The sequence below is a fragment of the Rhinatrema bivittatum genome, chromosome 1 (assembly GCF_901001135.1).
Source record: "Rhinatrema bivittatum chromosome 1, aRhiBiv1.1, whole genome shotgun sequence".
Taxonomy (NCBI): Eukaryota; Metazoa; Chordata; class Amphibia; order Gymnophiona; family Rhinatrematidae; genus Rhinatrema; species Rhinatrema bivittatum.
In genome coordinates, this window is record NC_042615.1 from 655,476,748 (window position 1) to 655,503,206 (window position 26,459).

Here is a 26,459-nt window from a genome sequence, read left to right on the forward strand (position 1 = left end):
CTGCAAAGCAGAAGGTTACATGCCTTACAACAGAAGATTGAGACTTGTAAAAACCTAGTGATTACCTATGTATTATTCTTTTATCCTAAATGAGGCTATGATGTTAGGGCACCATATCAATTTTTTTCCCATTTGCACTAGAATGGTCAAATTTCAAGGGCTATTCTGAAGCATATTTGGGGATACATATGGTCAGAATGAGGAACATGTCAACGCCTCCTTAAATTACATTGCAGTGAGTGCATTTTACTTTTTACAAGACAGTGGTAAATTTAAGAGACTGTTCCTCTAAATGTAGGGTAAGTGACTAATCTGTAATTTGTACACTGGGGTGCTTATTTAGGCTGGCCTTTGCTTAATATGATCAATGAATGTTTGCCCTGTAAGGTTATAAACATGAAATATTCATAAGGACAACTTCTTGAAGTCTATAATTTACCGGGTCATTTATCAAATCTCGTTAGGGCCTTATCGCGCGCATTAGGGCCCTAATGCCCATGATAACGCTGTAACACGTGCAAAAAATACCGTATCGCAAAATGCTTATGCAAATTTAAAATTTGTATTCGAGTGGGAGGAGTGTGGGCCAAGTAAATGGAAATGAGGGTCAGTTAACGTGGCATGCGATAAAGTAATGCACAGCAACACAGGTTTTAATGTCAGAAATAACACCTTTTTTTCTGTGTGTTATGCCGGTTCGGGAGGGGAGAGAGAGAGAGAGAGATGATTTGACTTAAGGAATATTGCAGCGGAGTAGCATGTTTTTTGCTGTCCTATGAGAAAGAAAATTGGGATCAACACAGGAACTAGTAGCTGCCAGAAATGAAGCAAGCACCCCATTAACTGTGTGAGTAGGCATGGGATCCATGACCCAGCAGAAGAGATTCAAATGTTCCCACCCTCTCCCCTTACTCCATGCACCTCAGCCAGGCCAAATGTAGCCAAAGCATGCCTGCTTGACTATGCCTGATAGGTCTGGCCTGCAGCACTGCACCGAAAAACCTCTTTCCCATTAAGTGAAAGAGCTATAAGATTGGCTGCCATCACTGCTGGCATATGCTGTAGGCCGCAAAACACACAGAGGGGTGGCCATGGTTGGGAGCCTGAAAATGCCCCTAGCTCTCATCAGTCCAGTCAATCACGCTTTGCTTCCCATCAGCAGAGCCTATAAGAGGCCGAATTGCCACCATGCTTCCCCAGTCTTTTTTGTTTGTTTGTAGTATAACACCACGTCGGTGTGCAGGTCCAGTATGGGTGAGGCCATAAAGTCATTTATACTCTTTGGGGTAGGGACCCTCACTAGCTCTTATGTCTCCCTCACTTTCCAAGGTGTGGATTCTTTGAGTAGGGGTAGAAGGCGTCCTCTCAGCTCCCAGGGCAGAGTGGCAGACTTCCTATGCTGAATTCCTTGGGTTGGGTGAATTTCCTCTGTGAACTGTGAGCTGTGACCCTCAAATCAAAAAACAGGACCACCAGATTAGTGTCCAAAATGAATTCTTTACTGTAAACAAATTGGTTTGCTGGCACAATAAATATGATTTCTAGCTCCACAGTTCTCTTTCTATCTCTAGTACAATGCCTGTAGCCTCTGTTTGTGCAAGAGTGGAATCCAACCACTTTCTTGGCTTAGGTTGAGCAGTGGTCCCTTAGGTTAGGGCCCCTTTTGTGGGCAGAAGTCCTCCTGGATGGCAGGAAAATCTGTCTTAGCACACAGAATTAATGTCTCTATCTTCCCAGGGTTTCGGAGACTCTAGGTGGGTGTTCTCCAATTATCTCTAATAGTTACTCGAAGTTAGTTGTCCTTTTTCTGGATGAAGATCCTGGTGGGAGGGATCCTGGATGGAACTACAGGTCCACCGATGGGTAGGAAGAGGGGCAGAAAATCACTTCCTCCCAGGTTTTGAAAAATAACTTCTTTGTTCCCCAAAATAGATAACACCGGATGTCCTCTGCAACAGGTCACCACCATTTTATTTATTTGTTTGTTTTTGTATACCAATATTCGATCGAGATATTGCATCAGTTCACATAAAAACTGAACAGTAAATAAGACATGGGCTGCTTATTTTTACAGTATAACTTAGAACAGTTAACAAGAAACTAATTATAATACATGTGTCAAGGAATATAGGTGGCTTGCATTTTAGAAACTTAGCTTAGGAAAGGATTATATTTATGACTTAGGAACGGTTTACAAGGAGATGTTTTAACAGGGTGCAAGGGCAACTTGGAGAAAAGAGGAGTTGGGCATGACAACTTGTATGTGGATAAATTAGAGCCGTGAAGAATAAGGTTGGCTAGGGTGGGAAGGGGGGGGGGGGGGGGGGGGGGGGGGGGGGAGATGGAGATAGCGGCAGGTCTTCCCTAAACGTGGGCGTCTTCAATTCAGGGTTCCCCAGTCCCTGAGTCTCGGAAAGGCCCAGGCCTTCAGCAGGGCTCCTACTAATCAAAAGTTCAAAATCCAAATCAGTCCCTGAGCAATCACTTATCACCTCATGTGGAGAAAATGGGGGTGGAGCCCTGACCTTTTCTGGAGGGGTGTCAGAGGGTTTTCAAGGTTTCAGCTAGGCCCAAAAAGTAACTTAGGATAAACCTCCAACCTTCCTCGCTAACGTCCAACTTAGGCTGACCCCTGAGCCCTTTGCAGAGCTCTGCTCTAAAACTGCAGGGATATCCATTACAGCTTCGCATGGGAGTGGTATCAATGAATGGATCCTCCCCCTATTTATATTTCTCTAACTGCACTAATAGATTTATTCACAGGGCTCAGTGGTAACCTGGAAAGATGCCCAGATTACATTAATTATATCTAAAACAGGTGCCTGGGCCTACACTGCAAGAGAAATTGAGGGGCCAGTGGCGCCTTTTCTCGCAGGATCCCAGCGACCTATCTCTTGACAGGTCCGGAGCCACACCTCACTCTTTCCCTCCAGACCTACAACAAGGGCTGACCCCCTTTACCAAATCAATAAAAGTGCAGAGATTACTGCAAGAACTAGGGCTTACCTAGCCTTCTCTGGATACAGCTTCTTTTGTGTCTGCTGCACCAAAAGACTGGGAAGTCATACTGCTACCAGGGATGCCTCTGAGAATGCACCACTACATCTGTAGAGGCATGCTTTATTTTTATGCCAGCCAACAGAAGATCGGTTCAGGATCTGCTGCTCTTTTTTTTTTTTTTTTTAAAGGCAGCTCGAAGCAGAGGACCTTTTCATCTCGATCCACAATGGGGCCGGACAGTCACAGCATGGAAGCTGAATGGAACAGTGCAGGCCATTAAAAAATGGCCCCTTAAACAGCCCAGGGTCCAGTGATTGCCAGCAGGAGACTGCAGAAAATACTCCTGTCAGCCACCTCTGAGAAAAAATGCTCCCTGGGAAACTTGATACTACCTGGCCTAGTGGTACCCCCCCCCCCCCCCCATGCTAATACAGCTCCAAGGCTTCTGAAAGGATGAAATGTAGGTGACATGGAGGCCTTGAATAATGACTGCAGTGCACTCATCCAGCTGGGCAGTGAGTTTCGATTGCCTGCTGGAGGAGAGCTGAATTCAATGGGGATGGGGGGGGGGGGGGGTGGGAGCAGAGCCCTCGAGTAGATGGCCAACAATAAGGTAAGGCATCCGGCCCAAATACCAAAGGTGACAGGAAGCAGAAGAACATCGCTAGGGAATGGAACAAGATAGGCTTCCAGAGGGAGGGATGAATCTCATCCAAAATTGCTGCAAGAACATAGTTGCAAGAAGAAGCAGCTTGTCTGAGTTGCTGCCATGGCTGTACCATCCAGGCATCTGAGGCCGCATAGGGCTCGCCGGTGTGGAACATGTCGGGCTAACTAGTGAAGTATGATCCAGATCTGCAGAAAAACAAGCAAGGAGGAAAACCTCACCTCCAGGGATGGTGCACTATCCAGCCGCAAGGCTCCCTCATTCTTGCCCCTAATCTGGTTGCAGAGCAGGCTAAAACAGGAGCCAAGGTAGGCCACAGAAAGGGGAAGGAAAGAGAACCACTACAATAAGACCTTACCCCAAAAAATTGCCGAAAGAAAGAGGTTGGTGGACGGGCCGACCCTTCTTTAAATCATGCTTGCCAGCCCAACCCTCACCCTCTGCCCCCTCCCTCCATTTCTTGGCAGGAGGAGCACCTTGCTGGTTGTGGCCTTCCCCTCCCTTAGCTGAGGTGGGTCGGCTCCTTTAACTGATTATTGCAATGCTTTATATTTATTTATTTATTTATTTAATGTTTTTATATACCGGCAATCATGAAAACATATCTTGCTGGTTTACATAAAACGGGGGTGCAGTAGATACATCAAACTGGAACAAAGGTGCCCGAAGGTGCAGTTACATTTAACAAGGGTAGCAGAACTGGGATGAGGAGGAAGAGAGAGAGAAATTAGTAACGATAAACAATATACAACTTAAATACTATGTACAAAAAAGGATGGTTGAGGGCTGCTTGTTTTGAGGAGGAGATAGTGAAGTCATTATATAGTGTCCTGGAAAGCTTGCTTGAACAGCCAAGTCTTAAGTCTTTTTCTAAAAGTTAGGAGGCAGGGCTCCTGTCTGAGATCTGAAGGAATGGAGTTCCATAGGAGAGGGCCAGCTGTGGAGGTGGCACGATCTCTCAGCGTAACGTGTCTGGTAGTTTTTGCAGGGGGTACTAGGAGGGAGCCTCTATAAGCATCTCTAGTGGGTCTTGACAAGTTGTAAATTTGGAGAGGGATTTGCAGATCAAGGGTGGTGAGTTGATGTATGGTTTTGTATATGACAGATATGGCTTTGTACATGATTCGGAAGTGTACTGGTAACCAATGAAGCTCTTTGAGGATGGGAGATATGTGTTCTCTTTTCCTGGCGCCTGTTAGTAGTCTGGCTGCTGAATTTTGTACCATCTGAAGCGGTTTGGAGTAGGATGAAGGGAGACCTAGCAATAGTGAATTGCAATAGTCTAATTTCGAAAAAATGATTGCTTGGATGATCGTTCTGAAATCTTGAGCATGGAACAGAGGTCTTATCCTTTTTAGTACCTGGAGTTTGTAAAAGCAGTCTTTGGTTGTTTTATTAATGTATGCCTTGAAGTTCAGCCGATTGTCTATTATTACTCCTAAGTCTCTAACTTGTGTGGTAGGTAGGTTGGTTGGAAGAGTATTGTTAGAAGTGCTGTTCTCCGGAGATATGAGTAGGATTTCTGTTTTGGATGAATTTAGGACAAGGTTTAGGCTGTTGAGTAGGTGTTTGATTTTTTGAAGGCAGGATTCCCAGTAGTCAAGAGTTTTCGAGTATGTGTCTTTGATGGGGATGATGATTTGAATATCATCTGCGTAAAGATAATACTTTAGATTGAGGTTGGTGAGAAGTTGGCAGAGTGGAAGAAGGTAAATATTGAATAAAGTCGGTGATAATGTTTACATGTTTATATATGGGCCTTCCTTTATCTAGTCTTTGGGCAATGCGTATACTTCAGAATTCTGCAGCCTGATTGGTAATGCGATGACCACTGTATGAATATATCAGTCCAATATTGAGGGAGATACATTGGTTACTGCCCCAAAAGCATATTAAGTTTAAAATACTGGTATTGATATTTAAGTCAGTAAAAATGGATTGGCTGAGCTATTTAGCAAGTATCTTACAACCCTATACTCCAGCTAGATCACTCTGTTTGCAAGAAATGGGTTCCTTAGAGGTGCCCCTATTAAGACTTTTCATTTAACTGAAACCAGAAGTCTGACATTCTAAATAGTTGACCCTAATATGTGGAAATCTTTGGCCCCTGCCATGCGAGCCATAACTGAGATGAAAATATTTAGGAAGAAGGTAAAGGCTTTTCTGTTCCAGGACGCTTTTGGGGAGTCAGGAGACATTTGAATACTGATATAATGTTTTTATCTGGGAAAGTGATAAGTTCAGAGTACTGAGGTTTTATTATTGTTTATAATTATATTTATTATTGTATATAATTTTAATGTTTTGTATTCTGCCTAGCTCGACTGGATCGTTATAGGTGGGCCATACATTTCTTAAATAAATAAATAAATAAATAAATAAATAAACAAACTAGTAACAATCATTGAACCTTGTCTGTGAATACTAATATCAAAAAATGAAATGGATTCCTAATGGTAATTGAGGGTAAAATGCAAACTGCTATCTTAAAGATTAAACCTTTGATGAAAAGAAATTAGATTTTCCTCAGTACCTTGCAGGATAAAATATGGCATTGATGTATCTAGTCCATAGAATGGCATTCTTTGAAGTTGGAGCTACATACACGTTTCTTGAAATTGGGCCACAGAGAGGTTCACTACATCGGGAGCTACTGGTAACCCCATAGAAACACCATGAATTTAATGATAGAATTCTTATGACTTCAGAAACTGTGATTTCAGAAATCTTTGGGCTTAAGATTTCCTAAAGTGTGATTGCAGAAATCCTTCAAAGATATTCCACAGATAAGGCATTTTTAAAATTTGCAATTAAAAAACCCATATTAGTATGACCAGTAATTATAAAGTTCCATATACAATATATACATTGTATTGTGAGCAGTCAGCATCTTTGGCAATATGAAGGTCGTGCTATAGAATGTATATCTAATTCAGCATTCTATAGGGTGGATCTTTTTTAGATTATGGTTTATTCATTTTCACTTCTGAGATTGATTTGAAGAACTATTACATCTCAACGTGGGAAAGTCCCAATGGACTTTACAATCTCAAGGACTCCAAGATACTCTAAATCTATGAGAAAGTGTCAGAATCACTCAGTAGTACAAAAACACCCTGGCTTGGTGGCTGAAGCAGTTGAAGTTAGCTAGGAGGGTTTCCTTTCAAATTCCACCCACCCAAATTTTCTTACCATGAATGTATGCAGCCTAAGCAGGAGAGCTCATCTAGAAGGGCTCCACACTCAGGGCCTATGGTCTGTTTAAGAAAAGCCTCATCAAATACATTTCTACAAGTCAAGACCAATTTGAAATACTCTAGGGCTTTCAGAGATCAATTGGCCAACAAAATTGTCCTACTTCAATCAGATAATTAGAAAGCTATGTTCTACTTGAACAAGTAGGAAGTAGGAGGATCATGCCTCCTATGTCAGTAAAGTGTTAGAATGTGGAACTGGACCATATTTCAAGGGCAGACCTAGAGAGAGACATATCTGCCTGGCAAGGAAAATGTCTTAGTGGACAAACATAACTGGATCAAAGAACCACACAAGCGGGCCCTCGAAAGAAGGGTAGCAAATCAGATATACTTCACGTGAGGGACTTCCTTAGTAGATCTGTTTGTGTCTCTTCTGAGCAGAAAGATTTCACAGTTTTGTTTGAGGAGATCATCTTAGGGCAAATTCACTACAAATGTCTTTTGCCTAGATTGGAGAAATGACCTTCTGTGAGTATGGGAAGTAAAAAGAAATTGATGCCTGACGTCCATCAATTAAAATTTATTTCAAAGGAGACAAAACACTTTAAAAAGCCCAACTCAGGCTGAGTTTCGCTCCTGTCTTGGAGCTGCTTCAGGGGCTGAAACATGCAAATAGTTTAAATTAACACAAATATAAACACTGATAAAACACATATAAATAAATGAACACTTAGGGGTAGATTTTTTAAAAAAGCGCGTTCGCGTACTTTTGTTTACGCACCAGGCGCAAACAAAAGTACGCTGGATTTTATAAGATACGCGCGTAGCCGCGCGTATCTTATAAAATCCTGGATCGGCGCGCGCAAGGCTGCCGATTTTGGGCAGCCGGCGCGCGCCGAGCCGCGCAGCCTGTCTCCGTTCCCTCCGAGACCGCTCCGAAATCGGAGCGGCCTCGGAGGGAACTCTCTTTCGCCCTCCCCTCACCCTCCCTTCCCTTCCTCTACCTAACCCACCCCCCGGCCCTATCTAAACCCCCCCCCCTTTTCCTTTGTCCGTTGATTTACGCCTGCGAGAAGCAGATGTAAATCTACGCGCGCCAGCGGAGTGCTGGCGCGCCGTGCTTCGACCCGGGGGCTGGTCCGAAGGCCTGGACCACGCCCCCGGGCCGGCGCCACGCCCCGGTCCCGCCCCAGAAACGCCGCGCCCCGCCCCCGAAACGCCGCATCATCGGGTCCCACCCCCGACACGCCCCCGACACGCCCCCGACACGCCCCCTTCCGAAAACCCCGGGACCTACGCGCGTCCCGGGGTTCTGCGCGCGCCGGCGGCCTATGGAAAATAGGCGCGCAAGGCCCTGCTCGCGTAAATCCGGGCGGATTTACGCGAGCAGGGCTTTGAAAATCCGCCCGTTATAGTTTAAATTAACACAAATATAAACACTAATAAAAAACATATAAATAAATAAATAAACATATATATATAAAACCAGTAAATCATGTGAAATGCATATCTGTGAGTGTCATACCATCGCCCGTATGACATAGTGAGGGCAAAGGTAGCGCCGGCGCCATTTTGAATATTGGCAATACGGCCCGCGTGCAGGAGGTCGCTCCCGGACCCCCGCTGGACTTTTGGCAAGTCTTGTGGGGGTCAGGAGGCCCCCCCAAGCTGGCCAAAAGTCCCTGGGGGTCCAGCGGGGGTCCGGGGGCGATCTCCTGCACGCGTGACGTCGGGGGCCAGGAACCAAAATCGTGCCGGCGCTACCTTTGCCCTGTCACATGATAAGGGCAAAGGGCCACCGGCGCCATTTCTCTTAACGCAGCCGTGGCCAGAGAGCGGGAGATCGCGCCGGGACCCCCCACTGGACCCCATGTAATTTAAAATATTTTGGGGGGGGGTTCGGGAGGGTGGGGGATTTGTTTTAAAAGGTTCGGGGTGGGTTTTAGGGTTTTTTTTGGTGTGCCGGGTTTTCCCGCCCTCCCCCGATTTACGATTTTTGACAATAAATCGGGGGAATTGTTATTGTATCGCGGCTCTAACGATTTTTGACGATTTAAAATATATCTGACGATTGTTTTAAATCGTCAAAAAACGATTCACATCCCTACTGTGAATGCTTAAAAACATGTTGCTAGGCTGCACTTTCTGCTTTCTCCAGTTTTAGTACTTTGGGATCCTGTTTGTGTATCCCATAGCTCTTAAAGTCCATCACTATTTTTGCCACAACTACTCATCTTGGGAGGGTATTCAGTGCTTCTACCCTTACACCCTTTCTGAGAAAAAAAATATTTATTGATGTTTTTCCTCAGGCTGCCTTCACAGAGCCTCATGTCGTGACTCAGTGGGATGCTTTTTCAGATTAATTGCAAAAAAATGTGGGAGAATCAAATTTGGTGAACCACTTGAAAGGAAGAGTGTCTTACCAAGTTTTGATAAGCAAAGGAAGGTGTATGAATGTATTTGTGGATGAAGCTATGAAAGTGATAAAGGATGAGAGTGGTGTCAGAGCACAGGATGTATAGGTTGGGGGGAAATGTTTGGAAAACATAATCTAAACTGCTAAAGGAGAAGCTTTTCTTTGAAATTTAACTGGAAATTATACAACATAGATTATTATGATTGCTCTACCAATAAAAAGCATTAAATGGAGACATCCTGGTGTCTGAGTGGCAATCTTGATTGCTGCTGTGTGGAGAGGGTCTTCAGTTCGACTTCTGGATTGGGTCCTCTGCATCCGGAGTCAGCTGGGGATGCTGTGGAGGCAGCACTCATTGTCCTAGTGGGGAAACTGTCATGGTCATTGTCAAGGGTGATACATGATGGCTGGATTTAGAGCTCTTGATATAGGGTTTCAGAAGGAGTTCTGCTGCATGGCTCCTAGGTTCAGAACTATTGCTGCAATGATCAGACTAGGGACAGTATAAAGGAAGGGTGTATTAAAACAGGGGAAAATCATTGGATAGTTATGCGTGAAGGTTCATGGTGCCTGATCCCAGCCCTGGCTCTGATTCAGCTGGAAGATACAGGAGAAAGTAAGAACTGCCAGGCCCAAAACTATTGTTTAAAAATAAATTGGGTGCGTTTGCTTAAGTATACTTCATACCCTTCATGTATTCTATGGTTTATTTTTCAAACAGGAAGGATACGCCGTAATAGTGCTAAATCCAAATGAAAACTATATTGAAGTGGAGAAGACCAAAACCCAAGCACAGCTTTCTCCAGATAGCTCAGATGAGCCAGCAGAAAAGAGGGAGAGGAAAGAGAAGATCCCAAAAGAAACGAAAAAGCGACGGGACTTCTATGAAAAGTATCGGAATCCCCAGAAAGAAAAAGAAACAGTACAGGTGTACATCAGGGTAAGTACAATTTTATAGCTTCTTTATTTTTCTTTACTGTCAAATACATAAAAATGAGTCAAGTTGAATTAAGAGCAAATGATGTCATGTTTTAAAAGTTATTGGCTGTGTAGAAATGGGTATGGAAATTAGAATGGGCTGACTGACTAACCCTCTGTAACCTGCAATAACCATTAATGCAGGTTAATGTGCATTAATAAGTAGATAGGCCCCATTTGAAATAATGGCCTATGGCAAATAATGCTCATTATTTATATTATTAGTGAATCATCCCCAAAAAATGTAGAAGAGAATTTAAAATATTTTTCATCACAGACACACTCACAGGAAAGGCTTTACATGATATCATGGTCTAGGCTTGCTTGACATGGAAGCATTACAAATAATGGCAATTAAAACTAAGATACACAGGGGCCGTGGTTGGAGCCCCCCTCCCCGCAAAATTAATAGCGCTCATCACATGCAAAAAGCAGAAAATACTTCTTTTCTGTACGTCCTCCTACTTAATATCATGGCGATATTAAGTTGGTGGAACCAAAAGGACCAAAAGGTTAAAAAAAACAATTTTTTACATAAAAACAGTGTGCTGGCAGTCAGGTTAGGAAAAGGGACGCTCAGTTAACAATCCATTTTCCAAACCCGCTAGCAGTTACCTCTCCTGGGAGCCCGCCTGGCAAGGAGACGCTAGGGGTGCATATTTGCCTCTAGCGCCCTCTTTGGCAGAGCGACCCCTCATTTAAATATTCGATTGCCAGGGAGAGGTGGCTGGGCTCACATTAGGAATGCGGGTGCTCAACACGGAGTGCCTGTTTTCCTCACAGATTTATTGCATTGGCAACACAGGCTTAATTTGTAGACAGAAAGGAAGTGGAATTGTAGAGGTGTGAAATGGCCAGGGCCAGGTTTGACCTGTGCAAAGTGGCGAGACCTGGGCCATGTGTGAACTGGGTCTCTTCTGTTTCCTCAGGTGAGCCAGAACTGATAAACACTGCCGGCTCTGCTCCGCTTTCTCAGGTCCCAGAAGAAAGGTGGCAGAATGTAGTTCTGGGTTGTTCTGCAAAAAATTAAGCCCTCAGTAATGGATACAAAAAGGGGTTGAATTAGCATAATTTTGAAAGTCGTGAGCAGTAGCACCATTTATCAAGACCAGGGTTGAAAGCTTAACAATTGGCATTACTGCTCAGAACTTTCAAGTTTGTGCTAATTCAAATCTTTTTCTGTCTCTTCTTTGCTCTGCAGTGTCTGCTTCATTATCACCCTTTCCCTTTCTGTTCCCTGCAGTACAGGAAGAGAAGTGGAGGATGGGGGGGGGAACGAGAGGAGGGGCTGGATTAGAGAGCAGAGTGGCCCTCTGGGTGCTTCAGGCTCAGCTCCTCCTCTTCTTCAGGCTGCCAGGAGGGGAAGGGCTGGAGCAGAATACCCTGCTGCTCTGCCCCTTAAGCCTGAAAAGACGTTCCGGAACACAAATTAAACCCTGAAGACACATCTTGTTTGTCTGTTCCTGATGCAATACTGCAGAACAAACCCATCATCTCATTTAAGGATTGTCGAGCTTATGCTATTGTGTCTTGGATTCTGCTGCTATTTTGGCCTCCATCACCTCCACTGTGAGGCTGTACCAAGACACAACAGCATAAGCTCGACAATCCTTAAATGTGATGATGGGTTTGTTCTGCAGTATAGCATAACTCTTTATATATGTATACAGTTTTAAGAATTTAGAATGCTTTAATTCTGATACAATTTTGTGGAAAATTAAATATGCTATCCACAATTTTAAAATTCTACAAAGTTGTTATAAAACAGAAGACATTTCTTATTCAAAGATGCAGAATTTCCCTCAGGAGTACTTTTATACTACATCACAAGGCATTGAGCCACTCCCAATCCCCCTCTTGCCTCCTCCAATCTCTTCACTCCCTGAGCCTGACTCCCCACTCTTCCCTTGCCCTCTCTTCCCTCCATAAACCTGACCCACCCTTTCACTCCCAAGCCAAATCCACCCACTCTCTTTCTCTCTTTCTGGGCTGCTACCTCTTGCTTCCCATGCACTTGGGCCAGGCTAATGCTGATACCCCTTACTTCAGACCTAGGTTAGCTGGGCCAGGCCAACACTGCCAAGGCCTACTTCTGTCTTCTGAGGGCTGATACCACCTTATTATGGCCCAGGCAGGCCAATGCTGCTGAGCTAAGTTATGTGCGACATTAAAAAAATTCTGCATTATTCAGTGGCATAGAATTTCCCCAGGAGTAATACTTTGAGCAGTCTCACTTGCTAAATTAGTGATGATCATTCCCCCAAAACTGGTATTTATTTTGTATGGTAGCAGCCTTACCCTTTAGGGCATTGTTTTCGCTAGAGCAGACATCCATTGTGTTTTAGCAAGACTTCTGAAGGCAGATAAAGGGAGAGAGACATATTAATATCTTAATAAATATTTTAGCTAGAATAGTTCAGGAATTGGTTTAATGAAGAAAACTCAACCCCTTGCTCTTTTCTCTTCCCATTCAGTGAACCTTATATTTTGTAATGCTAGCAGCATGGGATCGTTATAACCGTGCTACCCAAGGACTTCTAATTCTGCAGGGGGCACATTACTATATTATTTGCACTTTGACTTTATATTCTGCTTGATATACATACTATGCATTATACATTTTAGATCGATTCATACCGTTTTCAAAGTTCTTATTGTGGAAGTTAGCATTTTCATTCAGCATTTTAAAAAAATGTCAAAATGCTGCCTGAAATGAAATAAAAATGTGCGTGTAGTTCCTTTTTGACTTGCAATAAAATCCAGCAAGGTGATAAGAACTTTTTAATAGCTAAAATGATTTTTACTACTGTATCTTAGAATTTAAATATTTAAGAAGTTCAGTACTGCAAAATTGTTACAAATTGCTGGCATTTGTGGTATAAAATTATATATAGTTAGGTTTGGTAGAGCATCATGATGTTTCATAATGACATTTAAATGTTTAAGATGAAAAAAAGTATAGTTTCAGGTCAGTGCAAATAGGTTTGTCTAGCAGACTGTCTTGTACTCTGATAAATTAGGAGCTGAACTTGAAAGATCAAAATACTTTTTGTTTCCTACTTCAAATTTTCTTAGATATAAATAATATACTTGCTGCCAAACATTATTGCTTGTTAAGCGGATTGATTGGTCTGAACAATAAACCTCATATCAGGCATGCCTGGCAGAAAAATGTGCTTAATATGTGCTGTAATAAGGCAGATATGTTTTGTTCTTGAGAACATCTGCCAGATGAATTCAACAGTGAAGACAGTAAATGTCATCAATTCCATAATAATCTGGAAGAGAGACCTTTGAAGAATTCAGTTGATTGGTTTTTAATTTTTTGTACAACCAAATGGAGATTTTTTTTCTTTTTGCCTCTGTGCAGTTATATAAAACCTTTTTAGCTCCCTGGCAGTTGCTGTTTAACAGATATTTTCAAAGGTATATTTGTTTTTATGTTTCTCCTGTTAGCAGAGAAATGAAGAGGCCACACTAGATTGTGCATCATTTATTTTGTCACACCCTCCATTTAAAGTTTTTTACCCTTCAGCCAAAAGGGGCTGCTGTTTAGACGGGGTGATGATTAATCAGAACAAGAATTCATTATCCTATGCCATTTTATTGTTTCTTTAGTCTACTATATTTTAATCCAAAGTTTGCATGGTATACCTACTAGAAAACTATAAAATGGATCACAAAGTCTTAATTGACACAGAGTATCGCTTCACCTACATGCAGATTTGTTCAGTGAAAGGTTAAGTTTCATCACTTCCATCTTCAAGTGATTATTTTCAAGGGGATGATCAGCACAAGATGGCATTCAGCTTATCCTGAGTTTTATAGAATCCTTCCAGAGCTTTGTAGTCAAGAATCATAAAATATGTTTAGCGTGGAAAATGTACAAAACCTACCAGTAATAATCCTAGCACATTCGCTACTAACAGCTTATCTATGGAATCTGTGCTCTGGTTCATTTATTAAATCATGATTGAAGAGTTTTTTTTGGTTTAGCTCTAGAACAGACTAAAGGAGAAGGTTGAATAATCAAGTGAGTGTGGTTGATTTGAACAGCGGAGAAATAAAAAAAAGTTTATTGAATAAAAAACAAAACTAATATAAGTACGAAGCAGCCTGTTAAAATCAGATGAAGTAGCTTATAAAAACACTCCTGGAAGTTGATGACATATTTCTAACTTAAGCTGGTGAATCAACCTCTGCAGTACCATATACCTGTCACATGTTAGACAGCTTCACTTCAATCATAATTGGCCACAGGGTGTAAGTTGGATATTTTTTATTCATAAAGAATATTTAACACCTTGAAAAGGAAAAATAAGAAAATTATAATGCCAAAGTTTCTAAGTCCTCAACATTGGAGAGACCCATACAACTTTGAAGACTAATAATTTTAAGGAAAAAACTAAGCAAGAAGTACTAGTTAATATGGAATGATTATATAATAAAGAAAGAAAATCCCTGCCATATTAGGTTATATAGCAACAGATAGAGATAAATCAACCAAAAGAGAAATTCTATCTGAAAGAAAATTTAGAAAGTTGAGAAGGATGAAAGAAAATATATGTAACATCACAATATTTAATGAGGCATTTACATGGGAACTTTAAAAGAAATGAAGTACCCATCCTTAAAACTCTTGGTCTCATTATAAAGAACTGTTTCCTCCTCTTTTGAGTATCTTTTGCCAAATCTGGGAACACTTGAACTTTCAGCTGAAGAAATAATTCCGTACGATTCCTAAAATACATTCTCAGGATCCAGTCTCTATCCGAATCAAGTAGGAAAGATACAGTTAAAGTTGCAGGTTGAGCTGAATCAGTATCAGATGTTTCTAAAATCTCAGAAACATTCAGAGGTGATAATATTTGTGTATTCTGGCCCTCTCTAGATTTTTTCTTGAATGATGGTAAATAATAGATTTTCGTAATTGGAGGCAATGTTTGTTCTGGCAACTTTAGAATTTCCAATGCATATCTAGGGTGCGCCCGACTCAGGCCGAGTTTCACCCCGCCTGGGGCTGCCTCAGGGGCTGTATATGGATGAACAATATGTACTTGATTGTTCTTAAATTTAGTGCATAAAAAATCTAGTGGTCTGGTGGTTCGAATCTCTCTGCAGTCTATTGTGGTCTCCGCTCAGATATAACAAGGATGTAACAGATATAACAAGGATGTCCTTGCTATATCTGAGCGGAGACCACAATAGACTGCGGAGAGACCACTAGAACCACCAGACCACTATATTTTTGATGCATTAAATTTAAGAACAATCTAGTACATATTGTTCATCCATATACAGCCCCTGAGGCAGCCCCAGGCGGGGTGAAACTCGGCCTGAGTCGGGCGCACCCTAGATATGCATTGGAAATTCTAGTATTCACTAAAGAAGACCATGGCGCCAGGACCATTGTTGGTAAGAGTATTAATAGGAGTGGTGTAGAAGAGAGTGTTTGAGCAGAATTAGCAAAACTGAAAGTGGACAGAGCCATGAAACTGGAGGAAATATATCCCAGGATACTGAAGGTGGTCAGAGAGTGGCTGGTGGGTCCACTGAAAGGGCTCTTCAATAGATAATTGAAAATGCGAGTGGTGCTGCAGGATTGGAGAAGGGCAATTGTGGTCTCATTTCACAAAAACGGTAGCAAGGAGCAGTCTGGAAACTATGGGCCTTAACTCGGTGGTGGGAAATCTAATGGAGACAATTCTGAAAGAAAGGATAATAAACTAACTGCAATACAATAGGTTCCATGATCTGAGGCAACATGATTTTACCAAAAGAAAATCATGCCAGACAAATCAGATTGACTTTTTCGATTGGGTGACTAGAGAATTAGATCAAGGAAGAGCACTTGATGTGTTTTATCTGGATTTCAACAAAGCTTTTGATACAGTCCCACGCAGGAGGCTGAGGAACAAATTGAAAAGCCTGGAAATGGGTCCCATGGTGGTGGAATGAATCAGAAATTGGTTGACTGACAGATGACAATGAGTAGTCATAAATGAACCTGCTCTAAGGAGGGAAGAATGGTAAGCAGAATGCCTCACAGATTGGTTTTGGGATTGGTTCTATTCAATATTTTTGTGAGTGATATTGCAGAAGAGTTAGAAGGAAAATGTCTTTTTTTTTTATGGATAACACTAAGATCTGCAACAGAGTGGACATACATGAAGAAGTAGAGAAATGAAAAGAAATCTAAGAAAACTTGAGGAATAGTCAAAGGTTTGGCAGCTGGGATTCAGTGCCAAGAAAATCAGTCAGCATTTGGGGTACATATAGAAACATAGAAATGACGGCAGAAGAAGACCAACGGTCCATCCAGTCTGCCCAGTAAGCTTTCACACTTATTTTTCATACTTATCTGTTGCTCTTGTCCCTTTTAAGTAACTTTTTGGTTCTATTTCCCATCCACCCCTGCCCTCGATGTAGATAACAGTGCTGGAGCTGCATCTAAGCGTAGTATCTAGCTAATTGGTTTTGGGTAGTAACCACCATAATAAGCAAGCTACTCCTACGCTTGTTTATCCAGCCTGTACAACTCAGTCCTTGTTGGTAGTTGTCTGAATATAAATCCTTTTTTCTTCATTCCCCCTGCCATTGAAGCAGTGAGCTGCGCTGGATATGTATTCCAAGTGAAGTATCAGGCTCGATTCGGGGTAGTAACCGCTGTAACAAGCAAGCTACACCCATGATTATTTGTTTTGCCCTGACTATATAATTCAGTCCTTGTTGGTAGTTGTCTGAATATAAATCATCTTTTCTTTATTCTCCCTGCCATTTGAAGCAGAAAGCTATGCTGGATATGCATTGAAAGGTAAAGTATCAGGCTTATTTGGTTTGGGGTAGTAACCGCCGTAACAAGCAGGCTTATTTGGTTTGGGGTAGTAATCGCCATAACAAGCAAGCTACTCCCCTGTGGATGCAAATCATTTTTCCACATTTCCTCTTGCCGTTGAAGCATAGAGCAATGTTGGAGTCGCATTAACCATGTGTATGTTTATTGAATAAGGACATTAACCGTGTGTGTGTTTATCTTTTCTTCATTCCCCCTGCCGTTGAAGCAGAGAGCTATGCTGGATATTCATTGAAAATGAAGTATCAGGCTTATTTGGTTTGGGGTAGTAACCGCCGTAACAAGCAAGCTACTCCCCTGCTTTTTTGTGGAAGGAAATCCTTTTTTCCACATTTCCATGAATTCAGAGGAGCTGGACATGATTGGGAGTGAAAGATTGCTATATACTGATTGAGAGAGACCTCGGTGTGAGAGTGTCCAACAATCTGAAGGCAATGTGATAAGGTAGTGGCTAAAGCCAGAAAGATGCTGGGCTGCATAGAGAGAGTCATAACCAGCAGCAAAAATGACATGATAATGCCTCTTTTCAGGTGGTTGGTAAGGCCTCATTTAGAATACTGTGTTCAGTTCTAGGGACCATATTTAAAAAAGGATAGAGACAGGATCAAAGCAGTCCAGAGAAAAGCAATCAAAATGGTGTGGGGTCTGCAGTAGAAGAGTTATGAGATGAGATTGAAAGACCTTATTATGTATACATTGGAGGAGAGGTGAGATGAGGGGGATATGAAAAAGACTTTTAAATACCTGAAAGGTATTAATGCACAGGCATTAAACTTTTTTCAATAGAAAGCAAAACAAGGGGGTTGAGTCAGGGCCAACATCAGTATTTCTTTATGGAATGGGTGGTGGATGCATGGAATGCTTTCCCAGAAGAAGTAGTGAGGAAAAGTCTGGTAATGGAATTCAAAACAGCATGGATAAGCACAGAGGATTAAATGATGGCAAGAAAGAAAAGGGTAGCCTATGTTGACTAGAATAACCTGCACAGAGCAACAATTACCCTAAAAATGGAAGGAAAAAAAGGTAGATTTGATGGTCCAGTTGGGTCTTTTTCTGGCAATATTTATTATGTTATTGATGCATCAACCATGCATGTAACACCTTGGCATATCTCTACTTGAGACAAGTTAAATGATCACAGTGAGCTAAAGCCATTCAAGATCTGCAAGATAGCATTCAGATCACCCAGCAGGTCAAGGACCATTTGACCAGGTATCTGATTCTATTGAATATGGCAAAAGGAATCTCCTTCCAAATTTCGCAAGTTCAGATAGTCCTTACTATGGATGCATCTTGCCTGGGCTTGGGAGCTCATGTGGATGGGCTGTAGTCCCAGGGCCTTTAGTTTGCTAAGAAAAAGATTCATCAGACAAATTTCCTAGAGCAAAGGGCGATGTGATATATGCTGTAAAAACTTTCCAAGATTAGTTGGGTAACAAACTTTATTTATTTATTACATTTTTGCCTATACAGTCCACAGTTTAGGCAGATTGCATAAGAATGCTCAGAATAATTATTAGTACAAAGAAACAGGTAATAAAACCACACAGACTTGCATATATCTTGCCACTACAAAACTGTCTTCCCATATCTATAATTTAATTTTAATTTATTTATATTCTGCCTTTTGTGACTGGTCATCCACTTCAAAGTGAATTACTTTCAGGTAACTTAGGTATTTCCCCTTTCTCTAGAGGGCTGAAAATTTAAGGGGCTGATTTATTTAAAGTTTTCTCCTATTTTGAAACTATGTGAAAAATGCTCAGTAAACAAGGCCTTAAGTTTGTACCAGAATCAGTGAAGGTGAAGTGGCCTGCCAAGGTCACAATACAAAGAACCCTGCTTTTAAGTCTACTAAGAGAGATATTGATTTGCTTGGATTTTCTGCAAAGCTTTTGATACGGTCCCATATAGGGGGGCTCATGAACAAAATAAAAAGCCTGGGAGTAGGTTCCCAGGTTATCTGTCCTTTTTGGGCTGTAAGAATATATACGTCTCCACTACAATAAAGTTTTGAAAAAGACCTTGGCATCTAACCCTTGTTTTCTTCGTGACGGCTTTCTTAGACCGCCTACCTTCGTGCTTTTTAGGACCTTCCCCTCAAAAAGTATAGAGACAGGATGGCAGTGGTCCAGAGAAAATCAACCAAAATGGTGTGGGATCTGCATCAAAAGCTATAGGAAATGAGACTGAAGGACCTGAATATGTATACCTGGAGAAGAGGAGAGACAGGGGATATGATACAGACTTTTAAATATCTGAAAGATATTAATGATGCATAGGAATCTAATCTTTCTGATGGAAAGAATGTTGTAGCACCTAGGAGTCATGATATCGAACTCCAAGAGGATAGACTCTGGAATAACGTCAGGAAATATTTTTCTCATAGAAAAGGTGCTGGATGCATGGAATGCCTTCCTGGAAGCGATAGTGAAGACAAGGATGGTAACTGAATTCAGAAGGGTGTGGGATAAACATATAGGATTCCTAATGGCTAAAGGACAGAAAAGAAGAAAAGGGGTGACCCATGTTAATTGTGTTAACCTGCACAGAGCAGAAGGCATGGATGTCACCTAATAGAAGGCATGGATGTCACCTGCACAGAGTGGTAGTTACTACCCCTTACAGGAGGCATGGGTGTAATCTGAATGGAACGGCAGGTTAAAAATCTTACTGAGTAGACTGCTTGGACCACTTGGATATTTTTCTATTGACATTTACTATGTTACATTCTGCTAAAAATTGTAGCTACCTAGAAGCACATACTTACTCATGTAGACTGATCGCTTTCCTAAAGAAAAAATCCTTTGGTTTCCTAAAAGGTTGGTACATTTGATGATCTGCGGTACTTGGGCAGAGAATTCCATGGCAAAGGCCTGGTGATAAAAGCTTTAGCCCAGTTTTCAACTAAGCAAACTCAGTGTGGGAGGGCACATCCAATAGACCTTGGCTAGCATGTTGCAGGGACAGAGAGGGTTGGTAAATTCTTAGAACAAGGAGGTACATTATTAGCCAAGGATTTATGAATAATCATATTGGATTTATATTTTATTTTCCATAAAAATGGCAATCAGTGGAGGGACTGGAAGACTTAGATGATCCCTGCATTTTGCACCTTTCAATATTTGCGTGGCCACCTGTAAGGACCTAATGGTATTGGCTGGCAGCCCAATGTAAATTGAATCACAATAGTCCAGCCCGGTTTGGACCAACACTTGTACAAAGGAACAAAAGTCAGGAGGAGTCAAATACAGTTTGTTTTCAGAAATGAGAGGTCCTGAAAAATGTTGCCCTCACTATGGTGTTGACTTGTTAAATTGTCCCATTTAGAAAGAAAATCAAGTAGCAATGTTCTACGTGAACATGCAAAGAAAAACAGGCTCATACCTCCTGTGTCAGGAAGCTGCTCAGATGTGGAACTGGGCCATCTCCCATGGGATGTTCCTAAGAGCCATATACCTGGCAGGCAAAGAGAATGTCCTAGAAGCTTGCGAATGATTTTGTGATAGGGAGAAGCAAATTTCATTTTCTGTGACTGGGGAGCACCCATGGTGGATCTGTTTGTATTTCTTCTGAACTGGAAAGTACCAAATTTCTGATCCAGGAAAGAGACCCTAAATGCCTTCTCCCTACTTTGGGGAGATGGTCTTCTGTATGCCTATCTTCCAGTTCTAGTGACAAATCCTTGCTAAAATTAAGAAGAGACTGTGGGATCATGATCTTTACTGACAAAGAGAAATTTGTTTTCCATTCCTCTGGGTATACTTGGACTTTCAGAAGGCGTTTGACAAAGTTCCTCATGAGAGGCTTCTAGGAAAAGTAAAAAGTCATGGGATAGGTGGCGATGTCCTTTCGTGGATTGCAAACTGGCTAAAAGACAGTGGAAGGGAGTGGACAGTGGAGTGCCTCAGGGATCTGTATTGGGACCCTTACTGTTCAATATATTTATAAATGATCTGGAAAGAAATACGACGAGTGAGATAATCAAATTTGCAGATGACACAAAATTGTTCAGAGTAGTTAAATCACAAGCAGATTGTGATAAATTGCAGGAAGACCTTGTGAGACTGGAAAATTGGGCATCCAAATGGCAGATGAAATTTAATGTGGATAAGTGCAAGGTGATGCATATAGGGAAAAATAACCCATGCTATAATTACACAATGTTGGGTTCCATATTAGGTGCTACAACCCAAGAAAGAGATCTAGGTGTCATAGTGGATAACACATTGAAATCGTCGGTGCAGTGTGCTGCGGCAGTCAAAAAAGCAAACAGAATGTTGGGAATTATTAGAAAAGGATTGATGAATAAAACGGAAAATGTCATAATGCCTCTGTATCGCTCCATGGTGAGACCGTACCTTGAATACTGTGTACAATTCTGGTCGCCGCATCTCAAAAAAGATATAATTGCGATGGAGAAGGTACAGAGAAGGGCTACCAAAATGATAAAGGGAATGGAACAACTCCCCTATGAGGAAAGACTAAAGAGGTTAGGACTTTTCAGCTTGGAGAAGAGACGATTGAGGGGGGATATGATAGAGGTGTTTAAAATCATGAGAGGTCTAGAACGGGTAGATGTGAATCGGTTATTTACTCTTTCGGATAGACTAGGGGGCACTCCATGAAGTTAGCATGGGGCACATTTAAAACTAATCGGAGAAAGTTCTTTTTTACTCAACGCACAATTAAACTCTGAAATTTGTTGCCAGAGAATGTGGTTCGTGCAGTTAGTATAGCTGTGTTTAAAAAAGGATTGGATAAGTTCTTGGAGGAGAAGTCCATTACCTGCTATTAAGTTCACTTAGAGAATAGCCACTGCCATTAGCAATGGTTACATGGAATAGACTTAGTTTTTGGGTACTTGCCAGGTTCTTATGGCCTGGATTGGCCACTGTTGGAAACAGGATGCTGGGCTTGATGGACCCTTGGTCTGACCCAGTATGGCATTTTCTTATGTTCTTACCATGTATTATGGTACATCCTTTCACTATATGTATATAATTGCTTTCAAGGCATCCCTTTACCATGTATTATAGTTTCTTTTACATTGTCTTGCTATTTCGTGCATGATACCCTGCATTATATCTCTCTTCAAATCTATATTTAATTTGTTTTCTTATAGCTGTTTATGATACTCCATTATATAGTCCCTGTTATTTATACATACTTATCCCATGTATCTTTGTTTCATTGTTTGCTATTGTTCTATGTAAGGGCCACGCCCATCAGTTCTTAGTTGTATGTAAACCAATACGATGTGCAAACGGCTATCGGTATAGAAGAAACTCCAAATAAATAAATAAATAAATAAACAGGATTTCAAAATTACCCTCTTTGCCGACGATATCATGTTTTCCCTGACCAATCCTCATGAGTCACCAAAGGCTGTAGAGGAGGATATTCGCACTTTTAGTGGGGTATCTGGATTTAAAGTGAATTGGGACAAGTCCGAGATCTTAAATCTAACCTGTGGTCCAGAATATGTCACCCAATTAAAGTTGCAACACCCTTTTCACTGGGCACATAAACATCCCTAAGGATCTTTTCAGCTTGAATTATCTCCCTTTGCTAAGACAAATTTTTCTGGATCTGGACATTTGGGGCAATCTCCCTTTTTCATGATTGGGTCGCATAGCGACAGTTAAAATGAATGTATTACCTAGACTACTGTACTTATTTCAATCTCTGCATATGCCGATTTCCACTGATATCTTAAAATCATGGCAAAAGAAAGTGTTTGGCTTCATTTGGAAAAGGAGACCACCAAGAGTCAATAGAAATGTTTTATACCAAGCCAAGTTGTCCGGGGATCTGGGCGTTCCCAACCTTCTGTGGTACTATGTATCAGCGCAGATCAGACCTCTCATTGTATGGCACCAAACCACTGAGATCAAACATTGGGCGGTTATTGAACAGTCTCAGCTACCAACTATACCACTCGCAGCTTTAGTGTGGCAGTCTAGAAAAACGTGAGGCTGCTATGCCAAAATACTTCCTACTACTAGGCACACTCTTGACTTATGGGAGAAGTGGAAGTCACGCTACCATCTCTCTCATCTATTCCACAATACAGCCTTCCAACCCGGCCTCGAACACAATTCCTTTGTAAAATGGTGCAGCCGGGGAGTCACCCGTTTTGAGCATCTATGGGGAGGAGACTATATCCTCACGTTCGAGACCGCGAGCCAGAAGTACTGCCTCCCTCGAGCTGAGTATTTAGCATACTCCCAAATACGTCACTTTTGTACTTCTCATCTGATGAAGAGTTGCTTGGGTAGAGGGAAATCCCTTTTCGAGGGCTACTGCTCAGCCTCCACTTCTCTCAAAGGCCTGATCGCTAAAGTCTACCAATTGCTGAATGTGAAACTTAATTATACCCTGACTCACATTAAAGCCTGGACTACAGATTTAAAGAGAGTCTACTCAGAAGATGACTGGACGCAACTTTATTGCCAACTAAGTAAAGCCTCTATCTCAGCGACACTGGTAGAAAATGGCTACAAACAATTATATCACTGGTACCTGACCCCGGAGCATCTAGCCAAGATATTACATACTCATGCAGGACTATGTTGGAGGGGCTGTGCCTCCGTCAGTACCTACTTACACATGTGGTGGTCGGGAGACTGTGTGCAGCCTCTCTGGAGGCAAATTGAAGCTCAGCTGTCTACTATCCTGAAGCGGTCTGTTCACCTCACTGTGGATGTGGCTTTGCTCAATAATGCTGAACTGGCTGACCAGGGCCCACAACATCCTCTTCTTATACAGGTGTGCATAGCAGCATGGCTGGTGATCGCCTTAGAGTGGAAAACGCCCTGTTGTCCGTCCCTGAAAGTGGTTCTAGCAAAAGTGGACACTGTCTGTACTATGTGCTGAATGATGGAAGAGAAACACCACACCGTCAAAAAATGTTATTCTACCTGGGAGCCATACCTTACCTGGTCTACCAAGTTAGCGGACGGCACGGCGTAACTTCAGCTCGGACTTTACATCAGTCTCCGGATAACTGAGTGTCGGATCCTCTGAGAGACTGTTTGTAGAGTCAGACCACTGGCAATGGTCTGACTCTACAAACAGACATCTGGGGTTTGGCCCGCCATGAACTCTTTTCTGGATGATTCCTCCAGATTATTTATTTATCTTTACTCTTTTTCTACCCAATTGGGATGTTCCTCTTATTCTGATTTGTTTTGAAGTGTATTGTTCTGTTTTTACTTGGTCCTTTCATGTTGATTTCAATCTCCGTGAAGTGTAGTGTGCAAGGGGGGAGGGAGGGGAGGGGGGTGTTGGGGTGTGGATTAATTGTTAAATGGTGTTTAAGAGATTGCAATATCTTGTTTATAGAAACATACTTTTCCCATGATTAATACCAATAAAAACGTTTATGCAAAAAAAAAAAAAAATCGGCATTAAGTCTGTGCAATAGCACTTCGCAGACTGGCAAACCCAGATCACTCCCGCCCCCATCTCCTCCTCTTTTTCGGATTTGCATCACACCATACGATATGTGCTATCGCATGCGTTAAGGGCCTATCGCATGCGTTAACGGGGCTTTTCGCATGCGAAAACACCTTAGTGCATTTTGATAAATGACCCCCTAAGGGGATTATTTACTAAAGGTTTATCATGTGCGTTAGGGCCTTTTCGCGTGCGATAGGATTTAAATTAGCTGGAGGGGAGGAGACAGGGTAGGGAGGGGGAGGAGTCGGCCGTGGCACCGCTGCCAATGATAATGTGAGGATCATTATCACCGGCAGTAGCGCGGCGAATAGCTACACCTTTTACGATGTCGCTATTTGCTGCGAAAGGCTGCAGCCGGCTACCCCGCGGCCAGTGAAATCACACCACTGTGGTGCGAACAGCCACAGCCATTCGCAGGCCTACCCTCCTTTTCACCCCGCCCCCTTTTTTGCGGGATTCATCATTCCGCGAGGAATGATGAATCCTGCCCTAAGGTTTTTGTCACAAAATAAGTTTATTTTACATTACTTTACCACATACATTTCAATTTTAGTGGTATATCCCATGATTTGTTCTTGTTCAAAATTATATGTAGGAAAGACAAAATTAATTTTATGCATACATATTTTTTAACATAAAAGTTGTTTATTAAATGAAGGGTGGCTCCTATAGTGACCCATTGTCTAGAGAATTCTCACTGTTTGATGATCTTCGCTTTCTGGTCATTGACCAAGTTGTCAAAAATGAACGAGATGGGGATCATGATCCACTATGCAAATGAGAACAGAGATGGATTTTCAAATTAATTACGTTGTCACCAGCAGGCTTAAAATCAAATATAGAATGTCATTTATTTTTGTGAATGGATATATTAGTTTACTATGATGGGCTTTTTTAAAATGTCTGCTATGTGTTCTGATTGGAGATTTCCAGTCATGTGACTTCAACCAATGAGATATTCCATCTATTTTGTTATTTGATTGGTTCTTAGCACTGGAAAATTTGTATGAAAGAAGTGAAGCTGCAGTTGTGAGCCATTTTTAAGCTGAAAGAAGTTAGACATTTATCATTAAAAAAAAAAAAAAGAAGTAAGTGGGGTTTGTTTACACCTGGAATGTAAGTTTTATACTTCAGCTAGTTTATTTATGAACTGTTTTTTTGTAATGAATAATTATTTTGGTTCCTTTTTCATAAGGATTGTTCTTGATGCAGCCTTTCTGACAAAACATTGGTAAAGTTGGACCATTGTTATCACTAATGGGACATTGGTTTGAAATGTGGACTTTTTTTTACTTTTCAAGTATTTTCCAGTACTCCTGCAAAATATAAGGAGGTTTTTTAAGACTAATTATTCTTTAGCCAAGTAAGATAGTTTATTCTTCACTTTTTGCAGGCTTTTGAAGTCTCTTCCCTCCTTTTTATGAATTACATTTTACATCTTTCAAATAATTTGACTATTTAATGTGAGGTGTTGATGTTTTTCTAATTTTTGGGTGCACTCTCTTTACCTTCCAGTAACTTTTGTGGCACCCGAATAGAAACTGTCATTGCATCTTAAACTGGAAATCTTTTGAATCTAAAAGATTCTATTATTCAGCATGAACTTACATTGTCTGTTTAAGACAGAACAATAAGATCCTCAATAGTAGAGCCTTCCAAGGGTTCCACAGATTTCCCTAGCAGACAAAGGAGGTGGGTTGTGTTGTTTTCACCATTGACCTATGAGTCAGGAAAAGAACTGTAGTATAGCCTCAACTTTCTCTGCTCTTGTCATTCTGTTATCATCTTTGATCACCTGATGTGATGATAAGAGATGAAGCACATCACGTGTATAGTGAATACAGGTCCAGGCCAATATCTCTCCATGTAGAGCTGGAACGTGTT

The 26,459-nt window shown here is 41.6% G+C and overlaps 1 protein-coding gene across 2 annotated transcripts in view; it reads left to right on the plus strand.

The window, feature by feature from the left end:
• The window catches only part of FAM172A (family with sequence similarity 172 member A), a 907,909-nt gene that overhangs the window by 394,296 nt on the left and 487,154 nt on the right, over positions 1-26,459 (plus strand). For both annotated transcript variants that reach the window (XM_029573259.1, XM_029573251.1), the window contains exon 7: positions 10,002-10,220. In XM_029573259.1, coding sequence (XP_029429119.1) covers positions 10,002-10,220 — 219 coding nt within the window. The remainder of the gene's footprint in view (positions 1-10,001; positions 10,221-26,459) is intronic.